The sequence below is a fragment of the Polyodon spathula genome, chromosome 24 (assembly GCF_017654505.1).
Source record: "Polyodon spathula isolate WHYD16114869_AA chromosome 24, ASM1765450v1, whole genome shotgun sequence".
Taxonomy (NCBI): domain Eukaryota; kingdom Metazoa; phylum Chordata; class Actinopteri; order Acipenseriformes; family Polyodontidae; genus Polyodon; species Polyodon spathula.
In genome coordinates, this window is record NC_054557.1 from 23,779,957 (window position 1) to 23,801,300 (window position 21,344).

General features: G+C 40.8%; 1 protein-coding gene across 2 annotated transcripts; it reads right to left on the reverse strand.

Annotated features, from left to right (window-relative positions):
• Positions 1–1,789: 1,789 nt before the first annotated feature.
• Positions 1,790–20,247, reverse strand: LOC121298823 (zinc finger protein 664-like). 2 transcript variants are annotated; one of them, XM_041226065.1, is made up of 3 exons: positions 20,062–20,247; positions 11,206–11,713; positions 1,790–2,781 (listed from the first exon to the last, which is right to left on the reverse strand). In XM_041226065.1, exons 2-3 carry the CDS (start codon positions 11,669–11,671, stop codon positions 2,063–2,065), a joined length of 1,185 nt encoding a protein of 394 aa, XP_041081999.1. In that variant the 5' UTR covers positions 11,672–11,713; positions 20,062–20,247; the 3' UTR covers positions 1,790–2,062. The 2 variants fall into 2 exon arrangements, with proteins under 2 accessions (XP_041081999.1, XP_041081997.1); XM_041226063.1 differs by having other exon boundaries at positions 11,206–11,716.
• Between the last annotated feature and the right edge of the window lie 1,097 nt (positions 20,248–21,344).

Consider the following 21,344-nt stretch of genomic DNA (forward strand, 5'->3'; position numbering starts at 1 on the left):
GATTTCTGAAGTACTTTATAATGTTCTCCATAGGACACCCTTTCAAGATGTTTCTGTAAAAAATAGATTTTTAGTGAGTTTTTATAGGAAGAGAGTCAACTAAAGCCAAAAACACCTGGTCCTGAGGGAGCATCCCACTAAAAAATGCTTGGTCCTGAAAGAGTTAAAGAAAAATAATCAAATAATTATTTTCACTTTAAACTTCATTCAAACACAATAAATATTTCAATTTTATTGAGACAATATAATAAACAACTACAAGATTAGTTATTACGTGTGATTCTAAAATCAGTTAAATTGTGACTCGCACTACATTTGAGCCATAGTTTCAGTCATTTCAAAGGAGAGTGTCACAGCACCTTGTATCCACCAGGTGTCGCATTTCTTAACCCTTTATAGGAAGAAAGTTGTAGATTGGCTTTCAGACAGACATTCTTAATTAAAAGAGAAGTGTGGAATAGCTTCCTTTCTGCATATTCCTGCTCCCAGACACTGACTGCACTGACAGCCTGAGTTAAACTGACAGCAGAGAAGCCTCTTGTGACGTGTCTGCGTCACCGCCCACTTTCTGACACAATCAGAGTGCATGAGACTTGAAGAGCATTTTTACCATTTAACCATCCAGCTGCTTGTCCCGTGATTTCCACGTGGAGTGCATGCAAGTCCAAATTTGTCACCCCCATGAGAATAGTGTGCAACCTATTTATTTATTTACACTTCACAGATAATTCATATAACAGCGCTATACATCTGTGTCTCAAACTGGGGGTGATAATGTTTATGACGTGATTGAAAATTTGCAATGCAAGTTTTCCAATGTGAATGTGCTAGATAAAGACATTGGCATTGATGAGGGTTTGAAATGAGTCTGCTTTGAAATCTATCACACAAAAACTAATTTATAAACAGTGATATGCCTGCACAAGTATTATAATGTTATTATAATGCTGCCATTATATATATATATATATATATATATATATATATATATATATATATATATATATATATATATATATATATATATATATATATATATATATATATATATATATATAGATATATCACCCACACCATATACACACATACACTTGTATAATTCTGTCATTGGGAAACAAATAAGATGTTATGTTGTATTTTTAGCTACAATACAACATAAACCCCCGATTCCCCCCCACATTATAACCTTGGGAAATCGGCCAAAATAATTAATATGGAAATAGCCAAAATAAATGGGCGGCTGGCTGGTTAAAACACAATAATCACACAGGGATTCATAATGCACGGCTAACAGTTTTTCTGAATAAACATGGTCCTTAGCGTTTCTCGCCTGTGTGAATTTGCTGGTGTGCTTTCATGGATTGTGTGTGACTTGTAGGAGATGACATCCTGCATAAAGTATTAATTATGTATTTGATTATAAGTTTCTTCTATGTTAAAGTTTTATTTTCATATTTTGATACAGCTTAAAGCACATGTGACTAGCTAAGCAAGACATTGACAGTCTCTCGTATCTAGGCGTCTGGGCAGAGAGCCAAAGTTAGCAGCTGTATAATCAAGATGTGTGGAGGAGTGGAGACACAGTGTAAAAACACAACATCATAAACAAAGGAATAGTTTGAAACTGTTTCTAACAGATCAGGTTAAGATAGTCTGTAAAATGATTAAATGTGACGCACTATAGAATGTTATAGATTTGGGCGAGTTTCCCCCCCTTACCAGGAGGTGTGTTGAAGGTGTGTGATAGCAGGGTGGAGCCATACTGATTGGAAGAGAGTATAAGAAATGGAGTGGAAATGCTAATATATTCACAGTATTTAGTGTAATGTTTTTGTTTGAATGGTCAGTCAATTCTTTGATTTGACTACGGATGTCTGTTATGATACAAACGTATACATTAGGGCATGCTGTGACCTGAGCGTCTTTGCTTGTATCTAGTGTTTATACGACTGTATTAACATTATTTCTTTTAACATACAAAGTATTTGATAAAAAAAAAAAAAAAAAAAAAAAAAAAAAATTGCCAAATTTATTTCCCTACAGAGTGAAACTCTTCCCACAGTCAGAGCTGATATGGTTTCTTGCTTGCATGAATTCGCTGGTGTTTTTTCAGGTGTGCTGATTGACTGAAACTCTTCCCGCAGTCAGAACAGTGACACGGTTTGTCTCCTGTGTGAATTCGCTGGTGTGTTTTCAGGTTTTGTAACACACTGAAACTCTCCCCACAGTCAGTGCAGGGATACGGTTTCTCTCCAGTGTGAATTCGCTGGTGTGTTTTCAGGTGTGCTGACTGACTGAAACTCTTCCCACAGTCAGAACAGTGACACGGTTTATCTCCTGCATGAATTCGCTGGTGTGTTTTCAGGTTTTGTAACACACTGAAGCTCTTGCCACAGTCAGAGCAGTGGTACGGTTTATCTCCAGTGTGAATTCGCTGGTGTGTTTTCAGGTTTTGTAACACACTGAAGCTCTTGCCACAGTCAGAGCAGTGGTACGGTTTATCTCCTGTATGAATTCGCTTGTGTGTTTTCAGGTTTTGTAACACATTGAAACTCTTCCCACAGTCAGTGCAGAGATACGGTTTCTCTCCTGTATGAATTCGCTGGTGTGTTTTCAGATGTCCTGAATAACTGAAACTCTTCCCACAGTCAGAGCAGCAATACTGTTTTTTTCCTGTATGAGTTTGTTGGTGTATTTTTAAATGTCCTAACTGGGTGAACCCTTTCCCACAGTCAGGATATGCTCCACCGCCCGGCCTCGCTTTACCTGCTGGACTGGAACCTGGAAAATATGAACAGGAAAGAAAGTAAGAGGGACTGCTTGTAGGCTTGGTGAAGGTGGTGAAGTGGATTAAAGTATGTGCATTTTAGCTGTGGGGTTTGCTCTGCATTACACAAGTTTAAAAATACAAAGTTAAACTTAAAGCATTTATGTGTGAAAGCAAAGTGAGTAAAGACCGATACTTGTGAAACTGAGTCCTGGGATCAAAATATGAAGTTCTGCTGTAATGTTTCAGGTCTATTTCCCATGACAAACCCTGCAATATATAATTCTCCTCAGCATTAGATTACAATGATATCTTTCTCATCATGGCATTTTGAGTTTTCTCTAATCTTGGGGTCTGTACAGATCATACACAGAACTGTAGTGTAATCTGCATCAGCTGTCAATGATGTGCTTGGAGACTGGAACAGCTCCCTCCCTCTCTCATCTTGTTTATTGTTGTACAGATATACATCACAGTGCATTAGAAATGTGCTGCCCCATGCCATAGTATTACACTACACATATAGGGTTTATGGGCAGGATTTTCAAAAATCAGTGTTATTGTATTAGTATTATGAGGTCGTTAAGGCATTTCTCGTTAAAAAGCTTAATTGTCACAGGTCGCATACTTCACTTCCTGTCTCACCAACTAGACAAGGGAAAGTCGTTAATCAGAATACATGTTAACAAGATCAAGAAAAACGAACAGAAGCAGAATTCGCTGTTATGGAAACTACTAGCGTACAGGGAGACGGCTCTCCCACCAGCGAGCAGCAGCCAAATGGAAATAAAGAATGGGAATATCTGTTCTGTGCATAGTTTGTAATCTTTAAAAGTGTGTATTTTGTCATGCAAAATGTACATTTATTTAGAACATGTCACCTATAAAATGCTGATTTATTATTGTCTGGCATTGCCTTATTGCGTAAGGCCCTGTGAATCACAGCAATTTTCTTTAAAATTCACGGCAGTGTCACAGGTAAAGTATCGTATTTCACGGAATGTGCACGAAACTATTTTACAAATTATGTTTACACATTTATTTATTTATCATTTTTAAACCTCAAATAGAGAAATGCACTGACATAATCAAAATCAACGTCAAAGTTATTCAAGCACTTTACAATAGCTTGTGAAACGGTGTTGTAATTAACAGCCTGTAGGTAAGGACAGCTTTCAGTTCCAGTACATCAGATGCATGTTCATCATTTAGGTCTTGCAAAACAAACGCAATGTGTAACCCATACTGATCTTGGGCATCAGTCGACTCGTCAGTGAGTGACTAGCAACCAGACTGTTTTACCAATTCCATAATCTCCTGCTTGTGATACTCGGCAACTTTAGATAAGTATTCATGTCTCAAGTGTTTCGTGCCCTCATGGTTTTCAGTGGACATTTGGAACATGGAAGTCACAGTTTTTTGTTTCTTTGCAGTAAAGCAGTCACAGTACTGCTCTGGATTTCCGCCTTTCTCTTTCGGCGAATACCTGAATCTAAATGCCTCTCAACAATCGATTCTCTGCAGTGGTCTACAGTAACGTTGCATACAGAAGATACAAAAGAGCTGACCTCCATTGCTGTGCAGAACTCCTGATGGATACTGTTTTACGTGATCTGCTGCAGATTTGATTTTTTTTTATTTTTTTTATTTTTATTTTTTTTAACAGTGTGTAGTGTTTTAGTTTCCCACCTAGATTGCATATAGTCCCATGACATAATCACTGCACAGCACTGTGCATGGTGAATAGTACATGCAAGCACACAGCAGAGCTGTACAGTTTCATAACGTGTTGGTTGTTTTTTTGCATGAAATACAAATAATTATGAAATTTATTTTTATTTAAGAATATTGTAAAAATCACGGTATTTGGCTAATTTCACGATTTACACAGGCCTTATACATGCGGGGGATATTGTGCCACAGCTCACTGTATAGAACTCTTCAATGTGCATTTTGTAACATTTTTGGTTAAAAATGAAAAAAAAAATTGATTGGGCAGGGGTAGGTAAGACATCTATGTATATTGGTTGGAATTTATTATGTATTTTAGTATGTACGATTGTAGGCTATAAATACATACGTTTGATGTGCCATTTGTGTTTGTAGTTGTTAGTCATTATACATGTATACCACATATGTAACACTTCCGTATATATTTAATAAGCTTTTAAAATGATGATAGAACTCTCTATCCAATACAAAATTTGTTTATAATTAACTGTTCAGTTAATTCCTCGAATCATGCATTTTCTCTGGTACTCTTTGCTCGCCTCTGTGATAAATAAGCTCTTTGTTCTGGTGTGGATTAGACACAGTTGTTAAAAAAGGGATGCATTGCAAATCTGCAATCACCCAAGGAAACTTTATTATAATATCTAATAGGCTGTTTTCTATACCAAGATTTCATTATTTACTCTTAGGTTTCTATTTGTATAATTCAAATAAAATCTACAGTAGAGGTCAGCTGTCATGTAATGTACGTATCCAGAGTTCAGATACAGTTGCACTGATAATTTCTTGCTACAGTGGTAACATTACACTGGGTGAAAATAACGGTACATCATTTTAGCAATACAACACACGTTCCATAAGGAACATGTGAATACATTTCATACATAATCACAAGTATAGAAAAGGCTAAAATATCTCTGTATCGTCAGCGTCACCGCTGCAGTCTGTTAAATTTTGTTTCAAGATGAGTTACATTCTCTTTTGTAAATTAAAACCCTCCTTTTCCAAGTGAAAATTAACACCCGATAAATTATGGCAATTAACACAGATTTGGTTTTAAAATTCCCAAGCAAACAAAATAGTCGCAAGAAGCCATGCTCATTAAGATATTAGCATAATTCCAGAAATCACACTAGCACGATTATTTAATAAAGAAATAGTGATAACGACCACGTGAAAATGCCAAAATCAATGGTACATTACCGATTTTGTCGAATGTTAGCATTTACAATCTTTTAAAAATCCTGCCCTATGTGTTTTGTTAATTCAAATCTCTCGATTTATTATTTCTATAGCTGAATCCCAACAATAATTGTTAAACATGATAGTATGTTACTTTTAGGTGACTTTAATGTATGTGCTGATGTCGCTAGAGACCCTCTTGTTAGAGATTTACTAGCATTGCTTGAGTCCTTAGATTTTATTCAACATGTTTCTGGTCCTACTCATATTCATGACCATACATTGATCTCTTGTGGTCTAATTATTCAGAATCTGTCCATCAATGATCTAACATTTCAGATACCTATGCGGTTTGTCTTTGAAATATTAATTTCCCTGACTCTGAAACAGCCACCACGCAGTATTAAAACTAAATCTCTAAATTTATAAACTAAAAAGATCCTGGAAGCTTTGTCAGTTTTAGATTGTACTCATTCTGGAGCGGTCAGATAATTGGTAGATAACTATAATGCCACTCTGACAAATACCTTGGATACTATTGCACCCTATCAAAACTTAAGAAACTATCTACAAAAAGATTCTCTCCTTGGTTCAAAGACACAACACGTATACACAAACGTAGAACGCAGATGAGAGAGCTACAGGACTTTAGGTACATTATTTAACATGAAAAGATAATCTTTCAAAATACAGGGCAGCGTTGTCTCTACTAGATCGGTCTATTACTCTGATCGTATTAACAAAAATAAGAATAACCCAAGATTTATCTTTCAGTCCACAATACATTTAACAAATCCACAATTGTAGTGCGTTACACAAAACACTCCTCCAGTAAGCTGTGATGAGTTTATGAAGAAAAAAAAAGTGACGGACATCAGAAATCACATGAGCAACTGTATAACAAATCGAGATGATCAACTGACAAAAATAACGATGCAAAGACTCTTGGTCTGTCTGAATCTAATCAAACCTTAGAGAATTTTTGTACTGATGGGTGAACAAGAGCTGGGTGTCATTGTTGAAAACAAAACCCACAACATGTACATGAGATCCCATTCCCACTACACTTTTCAAAGAATATCCAAAAATAGATACCACCATTTTAAATATTGTTAACAGCTCTCTTTCATCAGGTATTGTTCCTAATTCTTTCAAGACAGTAGTAATAAAAGAAGCCCACCCTGGATCCCAATGTGCTTAATAAACTACAGGCCTGTATCCAATCTCCCTGTTTTATCCAAGGTGTTAGAGAGAGGGAACTAATTCCAGTGGTAATTGATGTGTTGTTCTCCTCTGATGTGGGCTCGCTCTCTCAAACAGGTTTCAGTTTGTTAAAATTGAGGAGAACTTTTTTTTGTCAAAGGTTACACGTGGGGTCCCACAAAGTTCTTGGCCCATTTCTGTTTTCTCTTTACATGTTACCCTTGGGTAATATTATTCGTAGACGTGGAGTTAATTTTCATTGTTATGCTGATAATGCTCAGTTTCACATGTCCCTCAAGGAGGATGATGTGTCTGCTGCTAATACTTTGAATACAATTGGTCTTGCTGACATCAAAAATTCAATGTTTAAAAACTTCCTAATGCTACATTCAGACAAAACAGAAGTGATGATATTGGAGCCTCAGAAACAATACAATAATATACACTCGTCTGATTTTGTACTTCACGGTCTTTGTACAGATCTTAGAGCAGCAATAAAAAATAAAAATGTAGGTGTCATTTTTGACCAAGGCCTCATCCCTCCCCCCTTTAAGAAACATTGCCAGATTGAGAGGTATTTTTTTCAGACATGATGCTGAGAGATGTTGCATGCTTTTATATCATCAAGAATTGATTACTGCAATGGCCTTTGAATTGGTACTGATAGCAATGCGATATCTCATCTGCAACTTGTAAAAAATGCTGCTGCAAGAGTTTTGACTGGGACTAAGAGACAAGATCAAATCACTCCTGTGCTGGGATCTCTACACTGGCTTCCTGACCAATTTAGGATCGTCTTTAACCCTTTGAGGACTATGAGAATTCTAATAATTCGACACTGTCAATACCTTTTAGAATTTTGCTTGAGTCTTCTTTCTTCAAGACTGAACAGATTAAATTATTTTAACTTGTATGCATATGACATGCCTTTTAAACCCGAAATAATTCTGATCACTCTTCTTTGCACTCTTTCTAGAGCTGCAATATCCTTTTTGTATCGAGGTGACGAGAACTGAACACAATATTGTAGATGAGGTCTTACTAATGCATTGTACAGTTTTAACATTACTTTCCTTGATTTAAATTCAGCACTTTCCACTATATATCAGAGCATTTTGTTGGTTTTTTTATAATTTTCCCACATTGTCTAGATGAAGACATTTCTGAGTCAACATAAACTCCTAAACTACTGGTCAAAAGTTTTAGAACACCTCAATTTCTCCAGTTTTTATTGAAATTTACGCAGTTTAATGTCTCAGTGTACTCTGAAATTAAAGCATAGAACAAATAAACAATTGGAGATAAAAAATAAATCATGGAATCATTTTGTTTAACAAAATTTAATCTAAATTTTTGACTCATCAAAGTAGCCACCTTTTGCAGATATAACAGCCAAACACACTCGTGGCATTCTTTCTACAATGGAAATCAAATATTGTTCGGAAAGTTCTTCCCAACACTGTTGCAGAAGTTCCCACAAATGTGTTGCACTTGTAGGTTGCTTTGCTTTCACCCTTCTGTCCAGTTCATCCCAAACCAGCTCGATGGGGTTTAAGTCTGGAGACTGTGCTGGCCATTCCATGATTTGAAGCCTACCATCTTGTTCTTTTCTTCTAAGGTAGTTCTGACATAGCCTGGAGGTATGTTTTGGGTCATTATCTTGCTGTAGGATGAACCCCTGACCAACTAGGCGTATACCAGAGGGTACTGCATGGTGCTGCAAAATGCTGTGGTAGCCGTTTTAGTTCAGGGTGCTACTCACTCTGTGCAAGTCGCCGATTCTGGATCCAGCAAAAGAGCCCCAGACCATCACGCTTCCACCTCCATGTTTGACAGTTGGCGTCACACACCGAGGAACCATCCTTTCGCCTACTCGACGGTGTATAAAAACCCTGTGTGATGAACCGAAGATTTCAAATTTTGATTCATCGGTCCATAAGACCACCACCTTCTTCAAGTCTTCAGTAGTCCACTGGCGGTGCTTCATGGCCCAGGCAAGCCTCTTTTTCTTATTTTGCCATCTTAGCAACGGCTTTCTTACTGCCACTCGACCTGTCAAACCTGCAGCTCGAAGTCTTCTCTTCACAGTTGAAACTGACACTTGCTTACTTCAACCAGTGTTAAGCTGTTGTCCTGTGAGCTGCCTATCACGCAAGCTGTTGACTCTCAGAAACTTGTCTTCTGATTCTGTTGTGGCTTTGGGTCTGCCAGACCTCATCCTGTCAGAGTTTTCTCCAGTTTCCAAGTGCCTTTTGATGGTGTAGGAAACTGTACTCACTGACAACTTGGCTTTCTTTGCACTTGCTCTAAAGGAAAGACCTACATTTTTAAGGGTTATAATGGTCTGTCTGTCTTCCTTTGTTAATTGCCTTTTTCTCGCCATTATGATAGCAATATACTACTTCCTGCAGTACAGTACTGTCCAAACAGTGCTTAAGAGGGTGTAGTAACACAGTATGTTCCAACACTGCTTTTTATAAAGACAGAGGGTTTGTAAGTAATCAACAAAAGTTGGGACACCTGTAGGAATTGTTTGCATCAACTTTCAAGGCTTAATTTACTTCCATTGCTGCAGAACAGTTGTAAGTTGTTAACCCATTACTAGTTCCCTGAAAAATACCTTTTTGTATAACTCTGAAATGTACATTATTTTTCAGTTTTTGGTAACCTAAACATTTTTTTTTAACCTCTGGAAGTTTACCGCTTACCTTTGTACCATTTCAGGTTATTCATTGGACTTGAACTGCTTACATTTCAATAAAAACTGGAAAAATGGGGGTGTTCTAAAACTTTTGACCGGTAGTGTAGGTCTTTTTCACACCAAATGGTATTTACAATGCACATGCTTATTGCCTGCTTGAAGTACCTTACACTTTTCTACATTAAATGTCAATTGCCATGTTTCTTTTCTAGATTAAATGTCATTTGCAATGGGTATTGTTCTTGTTATTACAATTACTGTTGTTATTAGTTTTTTCTTTTTATCTTTGTGTAAAGTGCTATGAAGATTGATTGATTGACTGACGGGACTCCAGTATACAGTCAGAAACACAACCAGTTTATTTTATACAGTTACACAAAATGAACATGCATCAACAATCAACACCAAGGCCAATAGTTTAACATCACCTAGAGACAGTTATATACTCACGGAGTATTCAACTAAATTTTGGGGGAATTCTCCTAAACTATCGTACTGGACAGCTAAGCTGTTTACCAGTCACAAAATACTTTTTCAGGTTACAACACACACAAAAAGGTTTACCCACTACCTTTTATTTTCTATTCTATTTTTAGCCTCTTGTCTTCACACAGACTGCCCCGTAAAGAGTGACTGCACCTCTTAAATACCCTGCACCTGGTTCTAATTTACAATTACCTCCAGGTGCAGGGGATAATTAACAATAAAATAAATTAAACAATAAAACAAAACGTGCGCACATGTTTTTAGGCAGGGAGGAATCTGACCCTCTCCCTGCTACCTTACGTTATATAAACACACACAACATTTTAAAATGTAACATGGAATACTGTACTACTATTCCGATAGACATTTGCAATATAATTTTGTAGTTTCTTTGATTACATGATGCTAAATAAAAGGTCTAAATTATGTTTATATATTTTTTATTATGCTTCAATCCTACAATTCTAGGAGATGCAAAGCTTTTGGCCCTAGCTGTAGAGCCCTGTCTATCCAGCCCCTCTACAACCATTCTATTTCAGTATGATTTTGGGTCCCGATCAAATCCCTATTGAAATGAATGGTGTGATCCCCTCTACTTCTGCCTGATGTAGTGTATACACTACCATGTCCAGCCAGCGCCATTCTGAATAGTGCAGTTGTTGACCAGCAAATACATGTCTAATCGTCCACATAACAAGCTATCTCTTGAAAGAAAAGCCGAACAAACACCAACTCAAAAGAGCCAACACTGTGAAACCCTGAATGCAGCAGAAAGCACCTGAATCCTCATGCAGGTACAGTACGAGCATGCGAAGGTCTTTCTATGGGAATGGAAACAGGGTTGTGATAATAACAGGTGAAGAGTTTACTGAAGCATCATTGTGTTTATTACACTGTGTATGTACAGTAATAGAGTTGATTTTTAAGTGTTCAGATAGTTTAGTCATTTTACCTTTAGGTCAGTATTCAATGTTTTACAGTAACTCTCTAATGCGGCACCACTTTCCAGTCCCAAGCGATGCCGGATTGGACAGGTTTTAAAGTAATCTAACCAATATGCTCCCTCCCTCTCAACCACACTCTGGATGTCATTCTAGACTGTGTGAAAATGTCACAGCTACTGGGAGTCACTCACCTGCTAGACTGCATTCTGAACGTTGCCGTTCATCTTCCTTTCCATCTCCTTGCGTGCTGTTGGGAGAGCTTTCCTCTCCAGCGCCTTGCTCTCTCACACAGATTCTCTCCAGCACTACGCTACACTCCCGCAGGCATATAGGCTCCAGCTCAGGGATGTTTGGTTTGAAGTCCTCATATTCTTCCTTCACTGGTTCCATGTGGTCAAACTCTACTTCAGGGGGCTCCTGTTTAATACAGACAGTTTCCAGCACCAATTCTTGTTTAACAGGAAGGGGTTCTTCTGTCTGGGGGATCTCCAATTCATTGTGCTCAGCTTTAATCTCAAAGACCTCCGTCTGACTGCTGTCACATTGCATCTCACATTGCTCCTGTTTAATGGGGAGGGAAGCCAGCCCAGAGAACTCCACTCTAATGGGGACAGGTTCAAGTTCAGGAAACTCCTCTTTAATCTGGACAGATTCCATCTTCACACGGTCCACAGCAGCACACAGGATTCTGTTTAGTAGCTGCTGAAAAGAAAATCATTGATTTATTTAAATACAGTGTTATGAAGGACATTCATGAGACAAACACAATCTGGCCTTAACAGCAGGAGTGGCTTTACTATTGAAGGAACACAGAATATCTTATAATAAGTTTATAATACCAAAGGATTTTATCTGTTGAAAAGGTTTACTCCATTTATTTAACCATTCTATATACAGTGTTTCCGCAAATTAAAGCATTTGTACTGAAAAGATAGGAGACAGGAGGCTTCCATAAGACCAGACTGACATATCTAGACTAGACTTTGCATTGTGCTTTCATGTCGACGAACACACGAGGCAGCCAATCAGAATCATGCATGAAAAGGAAATAAACAAATCCTCCCCTCCATCGAAGACTTGCTTTGTTAACAAGCCCAGAACTGCCCAGTCACACACTCATTCGATTGGCTGTGCCTTTAAAGGGCGCAGTCTAGAGGTCCATCACAGACCTATTGCTGCCAGTCAAACTGACGGGCTGTTTCAGTCTCTGCCACTCAACTAACTTTTGAACCCGTCTCACAGGTTTACCAGTTAATGGTAGAATTATACTGTTCTAATATATTTGTTTCAGTTTTGTGACAGTTACTTTTTTTATATATATATATAATTAGTTAACTCTCATGAATATGAACTTCAAGGAACCAGCAAAATAAATAAACAAATAAATCTGATCAGTAATTGTGATTATCAGGGGTCTAAAGCCAAATGCATACTATGACCTTTTATTGGAAGTTAGTGACACTGAAATCAAATTTCAACTACAGTACAATGAAAAGTATTATAAATGTAAAAGAACTGTGCATTTTACTGACAATACGGTTGTAAGTGAACATTTAAAAAGTATACATTGCAAATGAACTGCAGTTGAAATGTTCAGGTCCCTGCTGCTGTGCTCATTCCTCAGGGCTGTGTCTCATAGTGCTCCCAGATTCAGGCACATTCTGATCACAGGCATTTTAAAAGCACAGAAGCAAGGCGTCCTCAACATTAGGTATTGAGCAATTCAGAAACACAGACGACTTGCATCCAGTTTGCTGTTCATAGGCCTGTATTATTGTTATCTGTTATTTCACAGTTGACACAGTGCTTGTGGGAATGTTGAAATCTGCAGCAACATCTTTCTTTTTCTTGTACGGTTTTCCACAGCTTTCAACACCTCAGCTTTTGTCTGCACATATAATGCATGTTTTTTGCTCTGGTCCCTAATTCCGATGCTTCCTGGAAATGTTATTGATGTAGTCCCAAAACAGCACTAAATACAGTACAGCTGAACTGGATGCAAGTTACACATTTCTCCAAAATATGGATTTTTGGGTGACCAATGCACCATTACATACATACACATACATTTTTATATATATATATATATATATATATATATATATATATATATATATATATATACACACACACACACACACATGCGTGTGTGTGTATGTGAGTGCAAGTACTAAAAGCATATAGAAGTGCCGACAATGCCTGAATATTTTCTATTAGTTTCGTTACTAAGAAAATTTACCGACTGTATGAAGTTATTTTTTTTAATTCTGGTTAGTCAATTAGCAATTAGTGAAAATAAATACCAGAGACCGTGGAGTTTTACAATGCAAGAAAATATGGAGTTGATGTTTTGGATCAGTTTTCAAGATAAATTCAGCAGTTCCTGTAAATTCCCTCTGCTGGGTAGTGCATTTGAAAGCAAAGAATCATGAGCACCAAGGCGCTTTCAAAAGAACTCTGGGACAAAGTTGATGAAATGCACAGATCAGGGGATGGGTATAAAAAAAAATATCAAACACCTTGAATATCCCTTGGACCGTGGTCAAGACTATTATTAAGAAGTGGAAGGTGTATGGCACCACCAAGATTAGGCTGTCCCTCCAAACTGGATGACCGAGCAAGAAGAAGCCTGATCGGAGAGGCTACCGAGAGGCCAATGGCAACTTTACAAGAGCTACAGGCTTTTATGGCCAAGACTAGTCAAAGTGTGCATGTGACAACAATATCCAAAGCACTCTACAAATCTGGCCTGTATGGTACGGTGGCAAAAAGGAAGAAAGACTACCTTGAATCCTGTTTGAAGTAAGCAAAACACACAGGAGATTCTGTAGCCATGTGGCAAAAGGTTTTATGGTCTGACAAAACTAAAATGGAACTTTTTGGCTTAAATGCAAAGCATTATGTTTGGTGCAAACCCAACACAGCGCATCACCCAAAGAACGCCATCCCTACTGTGAGGCATGGTGGTGGCAGCATCATGTTATGGGGACGTTTCTCAGGGAGTGGGGTACTTGTCAGGATAGAAGGGAAAACTAATGGAGCAAAATACAGAGAAGTCCTTGAGGAAAACCTGCTGCCCTCTGCAAGAAAGCTGAAACTGGAATGGAAGTTCACCTTTCAGCATGACAATGATCCAAAGCACACAGCCAAAGCTACACTGGAGTAGCTAAGGAACAAAAAGCTAAATGTCTTTGAGTGGTCCAGTCAGTGCCCCGACCTAAATTCAATTGAAAATTTGTAGCATTACTTGAAGATTGCTGTCCATCAACGCTCCCCAAGGAACTTGACAGAGCTTGAACAGTTTTATAAAGAAGAAGGGTCAAATATTGCCAAATCTAGGTGTGCAAAGTTGGTAGAAACCTATCCCAACATACTCACTGCTGCAATTGTTGCCAAAGGTGCTTCCACCAAGTATTAACTCATAGGGGTGGAGACTTAACCAATTATGATCTATCAGTTTAGTATTTTTAATATCTTTTTTTTTTTCATTTATCCAATTATGATCTTTCAGTTTTATGTTTTTAATATATATTTTTTATCAAAAAAACTTTTTTCCCCTTAACAGTGTGGAGTGTGATGTATAGATAAGTGGAAAAAAATCCTCATTTAAATGCATGAAACTCTGAGGAACTGACAACAAAATGTTCAAGGGGGTGTAGACTTTCTATAGGCACTGTGTGTAATATATATATATATATATATATATATATATATATATATATATATATATATATATATATATATATATATATACACACACACACACACACACACACTTTGGTTTTTCTGATGTAAAAACAAATTGCACCCAACTGTTTCTCCTTTCATTATACTATTTACAGTGTTTTGAATGCAGCCGTCAGAAAGACTGCTGCTGGGCTTCTAGGTATGAGTATCTCTCCAGTCCTTCTAGTGTTAAACTGTGCAAAATAATAAATGTGTTGTTGTTCTTCTATTAAACTAATAGATGTAATAAAGTAAAATACCTTATATAGATATCACAGATATGCAACAGACAGCATTAATCTTAAATATGAATACTCCATTGTCTTTTTCTTAAACCTTGCAGAACAAAATATACTTCTTCTATAATACATTTAGCACAGAAATAAAAATAAGGGTCACCAAATTAAAGAGAGATGCCTCTTGCCTCTAAGGCAACTGATTTCAATTTTTTTTAAATTAGAAAAGTAAAATAAAACAAGGCGTTAATTATTTTTCTGTAATTGTTTAAACTACAGTATTTGTATCGCTACTATCAATGTAAATAATTAGATCAATAACATTAATTAAATTGGCATCTGGAGACCTGAAATTATTGCATTTCATTATTGCTAAAAAAAAAAAAAAAAACACACAACAAAATCTATACTGAAAGAAATATTCTGAAACTTTAAGTACAACATGAATTTCACAAATGTGAAAATAACTAGTTCAACATTATTTTGTATTATTCACTAACATATGTTCCCTTTCAATAGAATGACAACCATTACCGAATGGGAAGAGCCCTCTTTGACCGTCAACCACAGAGCATATATAAAAAAGCTGGCCTATCAGGTCCCTGCTATGAGAAGGAAGTCCCTCCCACCTCCTGCTGAAGAGGGACGTCCTCACAGTAGCATATCTCTATTTCCTCTCTCACTTCACTGAGAAAGGTCCCAGATTGCCTCGTGCTTTCTTTGTCCGACTTTGGCTGATTTGTTGGTTTTAAACCTTGTACACGGTAATATTACGCTTTTGAGAGTTAATTGAGTGCTCCTGCCCTATTCTTGCGTCAGTTACTGACTAGAGCTGGTTTCGACCCCTCTCAAGCAGCCATTACTCTCTGTTCCACTACCTCGTGTAGTTTTTCGACCATGTTTTGAGCTGTTGTGGTGCTGTAGGGTGACCCCTCGGACTCGCTGCATCGTCCACTACGCTGATTTACTCTGCCTCAGCTACTTGCAGTTCCGGCCTACGTGCTACTCCCAAGCCTCGGGCTTTCCTAAGCGCGGCTGCACTTTCTGTCGACGGCGACGGCGACGCCAACTGACTTGGCTACATCAGCACGGCATCGACCGCGCTCTCCTCGGCATCGGCATTGACCCCGACGGCGAATTAACTCGCCACCGGCTTGGACAACACTTCGACGCCAACGCCAAGTGCTCGGTGCCGGTGGAAAACATCTTCGGCGCCGCTTCTGATGCCACTGAACTTGGCACTGGTCAGAACACTGACCGCGTATTCTCGACGCCGAAGCCGATATACTTGGTGCTTATTAGCCTGGCTTCGTCTGCGCTCTCTGGGCATCGACACCGATCGGTGCATGCTCGACGCCGACACAGATGACGATTAATCGGCGCCAGTTTATTACACTCGGCACCAACGCGTCGCTCGGCCCAGCCCGCGCCATGTCAGTGCGCTCCACTGGATCCTCTGCCGGCTTCCACCAGTGCGACCAGTGCACGGCAAAGCTCCCCAAGCAGGACGAGCATTCGACCTGCGCCAGATGCCTATGGCCAGACCACGCGGCCAGGGCACTGGCGGGAGAGCTGGACTGCTCTCCCTGCCGCAAGTTCAAGAAGAACTAAGCGCAGGGGGGCAGCCCTCTCCCCAGCAGAGTTTCTCTCCCCAGAGCAAGGAAGAATGAGATCAGTGGTTCAGGGCCCCACCCAAAAGTCCCCAAGAACCCTGCCTTCCACAGTGACCAGGGACACTCCTGGATCACCATCACCTTCTCCAGTGCAGAGGCTCAGATATCTGTTCAGAGGCGAGATGGTCGCCGCCCAGACGACACCGCTCAAGGGGACGTTCCCCAGGAGGTATGCAGTCACCCAGGAGGTACTGCTCTCCTTCCCCATGGAGGCGCAGGCGCTCTCCGTCGAGGTCACCACAGAAACGTCATAGCTCGGCTGAGCGGCGTTTCCAGGAGCTGGCGGACACAGTGTGGGCTCTGCAGACCATGTTGGAGACCCTGTTAAGGACAGACTGCCCCATACCACCGGGCAGCCCCAACCACCCCAGTCCCGATCTCCACCTCCGGCACAAGGACCTCCGAGCCCAGATGAGCTGTCTTTCACAGCCTCAAGGTCGAACGTGTCCAAACCCGCCACATCAGTTGGGCAGGCCACAGCTGGGGCCTATATACTGCCCCTTCCGTGTACCACAGAGGAGTTCTGGGCCTTGGAGCATGCAGCTACTGCTACGGACGTTCCCTGGTCAGCTGAGCAGGAGGGAAAGGAGAACCATTTCTTGAAACAGAAGGGGAACCCCACAGCATGCCCTCCCATTGTGCTAGGACTTTCTTGAGCCGGTGCACTGGAGCAACCTCAGGATCCGCCCCCTCACCCTCAAGAACAGCAGAGGCCCTGCTACATACCACAGGAGCCCAAGAAGCAGGTCTAGGAACGTTCCCCACCATCGGGGACACAGTCACAGTACTGGTGGAGGGGTCCACCTTCACCAAAGGGGACAAAGACCCTACCTGCCCTTCCAAGCCATGCAGAACAACAGATACAATGCTAAAAAAAGGCATACGCGTCAACGGCACTGTCAACTATAGCGGCCAAAGCTATAGCCACACTGGTCTTGTACCAGACACAGCTGGCTGAGAGGCTGCAGGACAGGGCAATGGAGAGGGCAATGGAGATGGCAATGGAGATGGCAATGGAGACGAACACAGGGGAGCTATTGGCGGTAACAAGGGCGACGACCGACCTAATGGGGGAGTTAGGTCAGGCATCAGGCAGGTCTCTAGCGGTACTGGTAGCCCAAGGTGGTAACTCAGGCCAAGGTGGTAGAGGCCGAAAAGGTGGCAAAAGAGCCTGAACACCACCCTCCACCCCAGAGCAGACAAGCAGGCAGAGGCAGAGCTGGCGGTAATGGACCACCGCCGGCCAGGGGTAACCAGTTCTCCGGCTGGAAACTGTGGACCAGGGCCTAAGAAAGACCCGCCCTCTCCCAAGCCCAAGGGAGACCACTCCTGAGGGGCCCTGGCTGCAACCAACCCCCCTCACAACCAGAACGAACCAAGGAAATGACCCATGGCAAGGCTGCACTCAGGTGGGTGCACTGCACTGAGTGCTATCGACAATGAGACACGGATACGCTTTACAATTCCACTTAGGTCCACCACCCTTCAAGGGTGTGCTCCTCACCACCGTCGAACCAGCAAGCACGATACTCCTTCAACAGGAGATCGACAATCTTCAACAGACGAATGGTGTGCTCTTGGTAAACCCAATCAATGCCCTCAGCGGCTTTTACTCCAGGTACTTCCTGTTGCTCAAGAGAGATGGCAGTTTCAGACCTATTCTACCTCAGGGTCCTCAACTTGTTCCTCAAACAGAGGAAGTTCAACATGTTGACAGCACATCGTATCCTCTAATCGGTCCAGCCGGGCGACCGGTTCATCCACCATCCAGTGGTTTTGGAAACTTTCAGACCTCTCCCGCAAAAGTCAGAGCAGGACCGTACAGAGCACACACTTTGCCCAGTTCGGGCTCTGCACTGTTACCTGGATAGAACGGCATCCTGGAGACAGTCCAACCAGCTGTTTGTCTGCTATGGGTCCCGCCCTCGAGGTCAGGCCCTATCGAAGCAATGTCTAACACACCGGGTTGCAGATGCTATATGCTTGGCGTATGAACAGACGGACTTCCCCTTACTGGGGGACATTATGGCCTATTCTACCAGGGGCCAGGCAACTTCGTGGGCTTTCCTTCATGGTGCTTCCTTAGATGAGCTAAGCAATGCTGTTACATGGACAGGTAGTCAAAAATTTGCACATTTTTATCGCATTGATGTTGCAAACCGAGCGAGACCCTCTCTAGGCTCTAGGGCGTTGAAGGCGGCATGCCCTTAGGTGTCATGTGGGCTCAGAGGCTATCGCCGTGAGGCTGTACTGTCAGAAATCTGGAGCCACAACAGCTTTGGTACAGCTTCACATTCAGTAATGGTTGTCATTCCATTGAAATGGAACGTTAGGTTATTACCATAACCCTGGTTCCCTGAAAAAGAATGACAACCATTACCCTTCGAGATCGTGTCCCCAGCTGACCTCTGATTTCGAAAGAAAATGGCGATATGGTACTGTGAGGATGTCCCTCTACTGGTGGTTCAACCTTTCCTTTAGTCGCATCAAGTGTCATTGTACTGTAATAAGTAAGACATGGTAGTGACACAGCAGCCTGCATGAAAATACAATATTCTGTTACCAGCGCGACGATGCTCTAGGGAAAGAAAAAAAGAGCGTCGCAAGAAAAGTTCTGGGGACACTGGGATGTGCGTTCCAAAAGTGGGACTGTCCCGTTCAAAACGGGACGTCTGGTCACCTTATCAAAATAACGTAGTTTATGGCACCTGCAGTTAAAACAAAACAACTTTTTAAGTACTAGGGTAATCAAGAACATTATTTTTTATAAAGACAGGTGTGTTTATTTCTCGGGGGCAACGCATTTTCATTTAGTTTATATTCAATATGAATCTACAATTACGTGTAAATTTCGTACAGAAGCTGTTCAGCTCTGTTCAGTTTAGCCCAGCCCAAGACACTATGAGAGCAGCGAGAGGTTTCAAGCATCCGAGTTCACCAGGTTAAACCACATCAGCAACGCAGTGAAATTACTAACTGCTTAAAACAAAACGAACATAATACTAACAGGATGGCTACTTAAATAACCACCAGATAGTGTGTGTGTGTGTGTGTGTGTGTATATATGTATATATATATATATATATATATATATATATATATATATATATATATATATATATATATATATATATACACACACACACACACACACACACACACACACACACACCGTGTGTATATAAATTCGTCGTTATCAATGCCCTGGTTTTCAGCTTTGGAAATCTGGTCACCCATAGCGAGAATATCAGCTGTGTTGACAAAAAGCATCAACCACGCTGAAAAACCTGTGATAACAGTATAATAGCAGACAGAGGCTTCCTGTGTTTTTTGTCACAGAGCTGAGTTGGAATGGAAATTGAATCGGCCTCGCAAACAACTAAATGTGAATTCAAAACAAAATGGAACTTACTTTTTTTTTGTCTGTTTTATCGTCCACGCCTTGTCAGCGGATGCCCGACACTATTTAAATAAAAACTCAAATACAACCCGGGGTGCTCGACCGGTTTTTTTTTTTGTTTTGTTTTTTTAACTTATGACGTTTGTTGTTCTTATTCTCTTTGAAACGACGCGAGTCTTTAATGACTGCAGCAGGCACTCCTTTAATACGTCACCTATGAGCAGACTCGGTCACATGACAAGTTTGTATTCTGCAGTGAAGCATCTGCGTGAACATGTACTTTGTTGGGAGGGAGTACTCTTTCTTTTTCTTGGTGGGAGGAAGCAGTTCAGTCTCTGTTCCTCAAGCCTGCCCTGGACTAACCTGGGGGAATGCTGAAGCCACTGGTTTTAGATGTATAGTCATTAAATGTATTTTGTTTAGTTTTATTTAGTTTTTATTTGTTTTGTTTTTACTCTTAACTGTATTAATATACATGTTTGGCTGGGGGCAGCAAATCGTTAGTTTACCTACCGTAAACCTGGTTCCCTGAAAGCGAAGATGGCCACCAAGCAACGTTATGGGATACATTCCTGCCTATTGGTAGGTGTCACTGAGCTCCTATATCAAAGCTGCCGATAGGCCCCCTTCCCCCAGTGACCTCCTACGTCCCTCCTCCCGAAGGTACTTAACCATCATGCAGGAGAAGGGACATCCTCTTTCGCGACAAAACTGTGATGTCAACCGAAGCGACCTCGTGGTTGGTGTCCATCTTCTCTTTCAGGGAACCAAGTTTACGGAAGGTTAAACTAACGTTCCCTTTCAATTTGAAGATGGCCACCAAACTTCGTTTTTGGAAACATGTACCAGAACCGTCGCAAGGGAAGAAACAACGGCAGCATATGAGGGACGCTAAGTCCTGCCTGACCAAGGTCAGCGGCGTGAGCATGCAACCTCAAGGACCCTAATGCCCACAGAGGGCAGTGAGGGATCTACCACATTCAGGCGGTAGAACCTGGCAAAGGTATGCGGGGTAGCCCAGTTAGCTGCATCACAAATTTCAGCCATGGAGGCACCTCGGAAGAGGGCCCATGACGTAGCCACACCTCTCGCGGAATGTGCGGCTATCCGGGCCAGCACCATCATACGCAGTCGAGACTGTGTCCGCAATCCAATGCAACAGACACTGCTTGGAGAGGGGCTGTCCCAGGGTCCGTGTTCCATGGCAGTCAAATTGCTGGTCAGACTGACGCAGCACTCTTGTCTTCTCCACATAATATCTCAATGCCCGAACTGGGCAGAGAAGGTTCAACTTT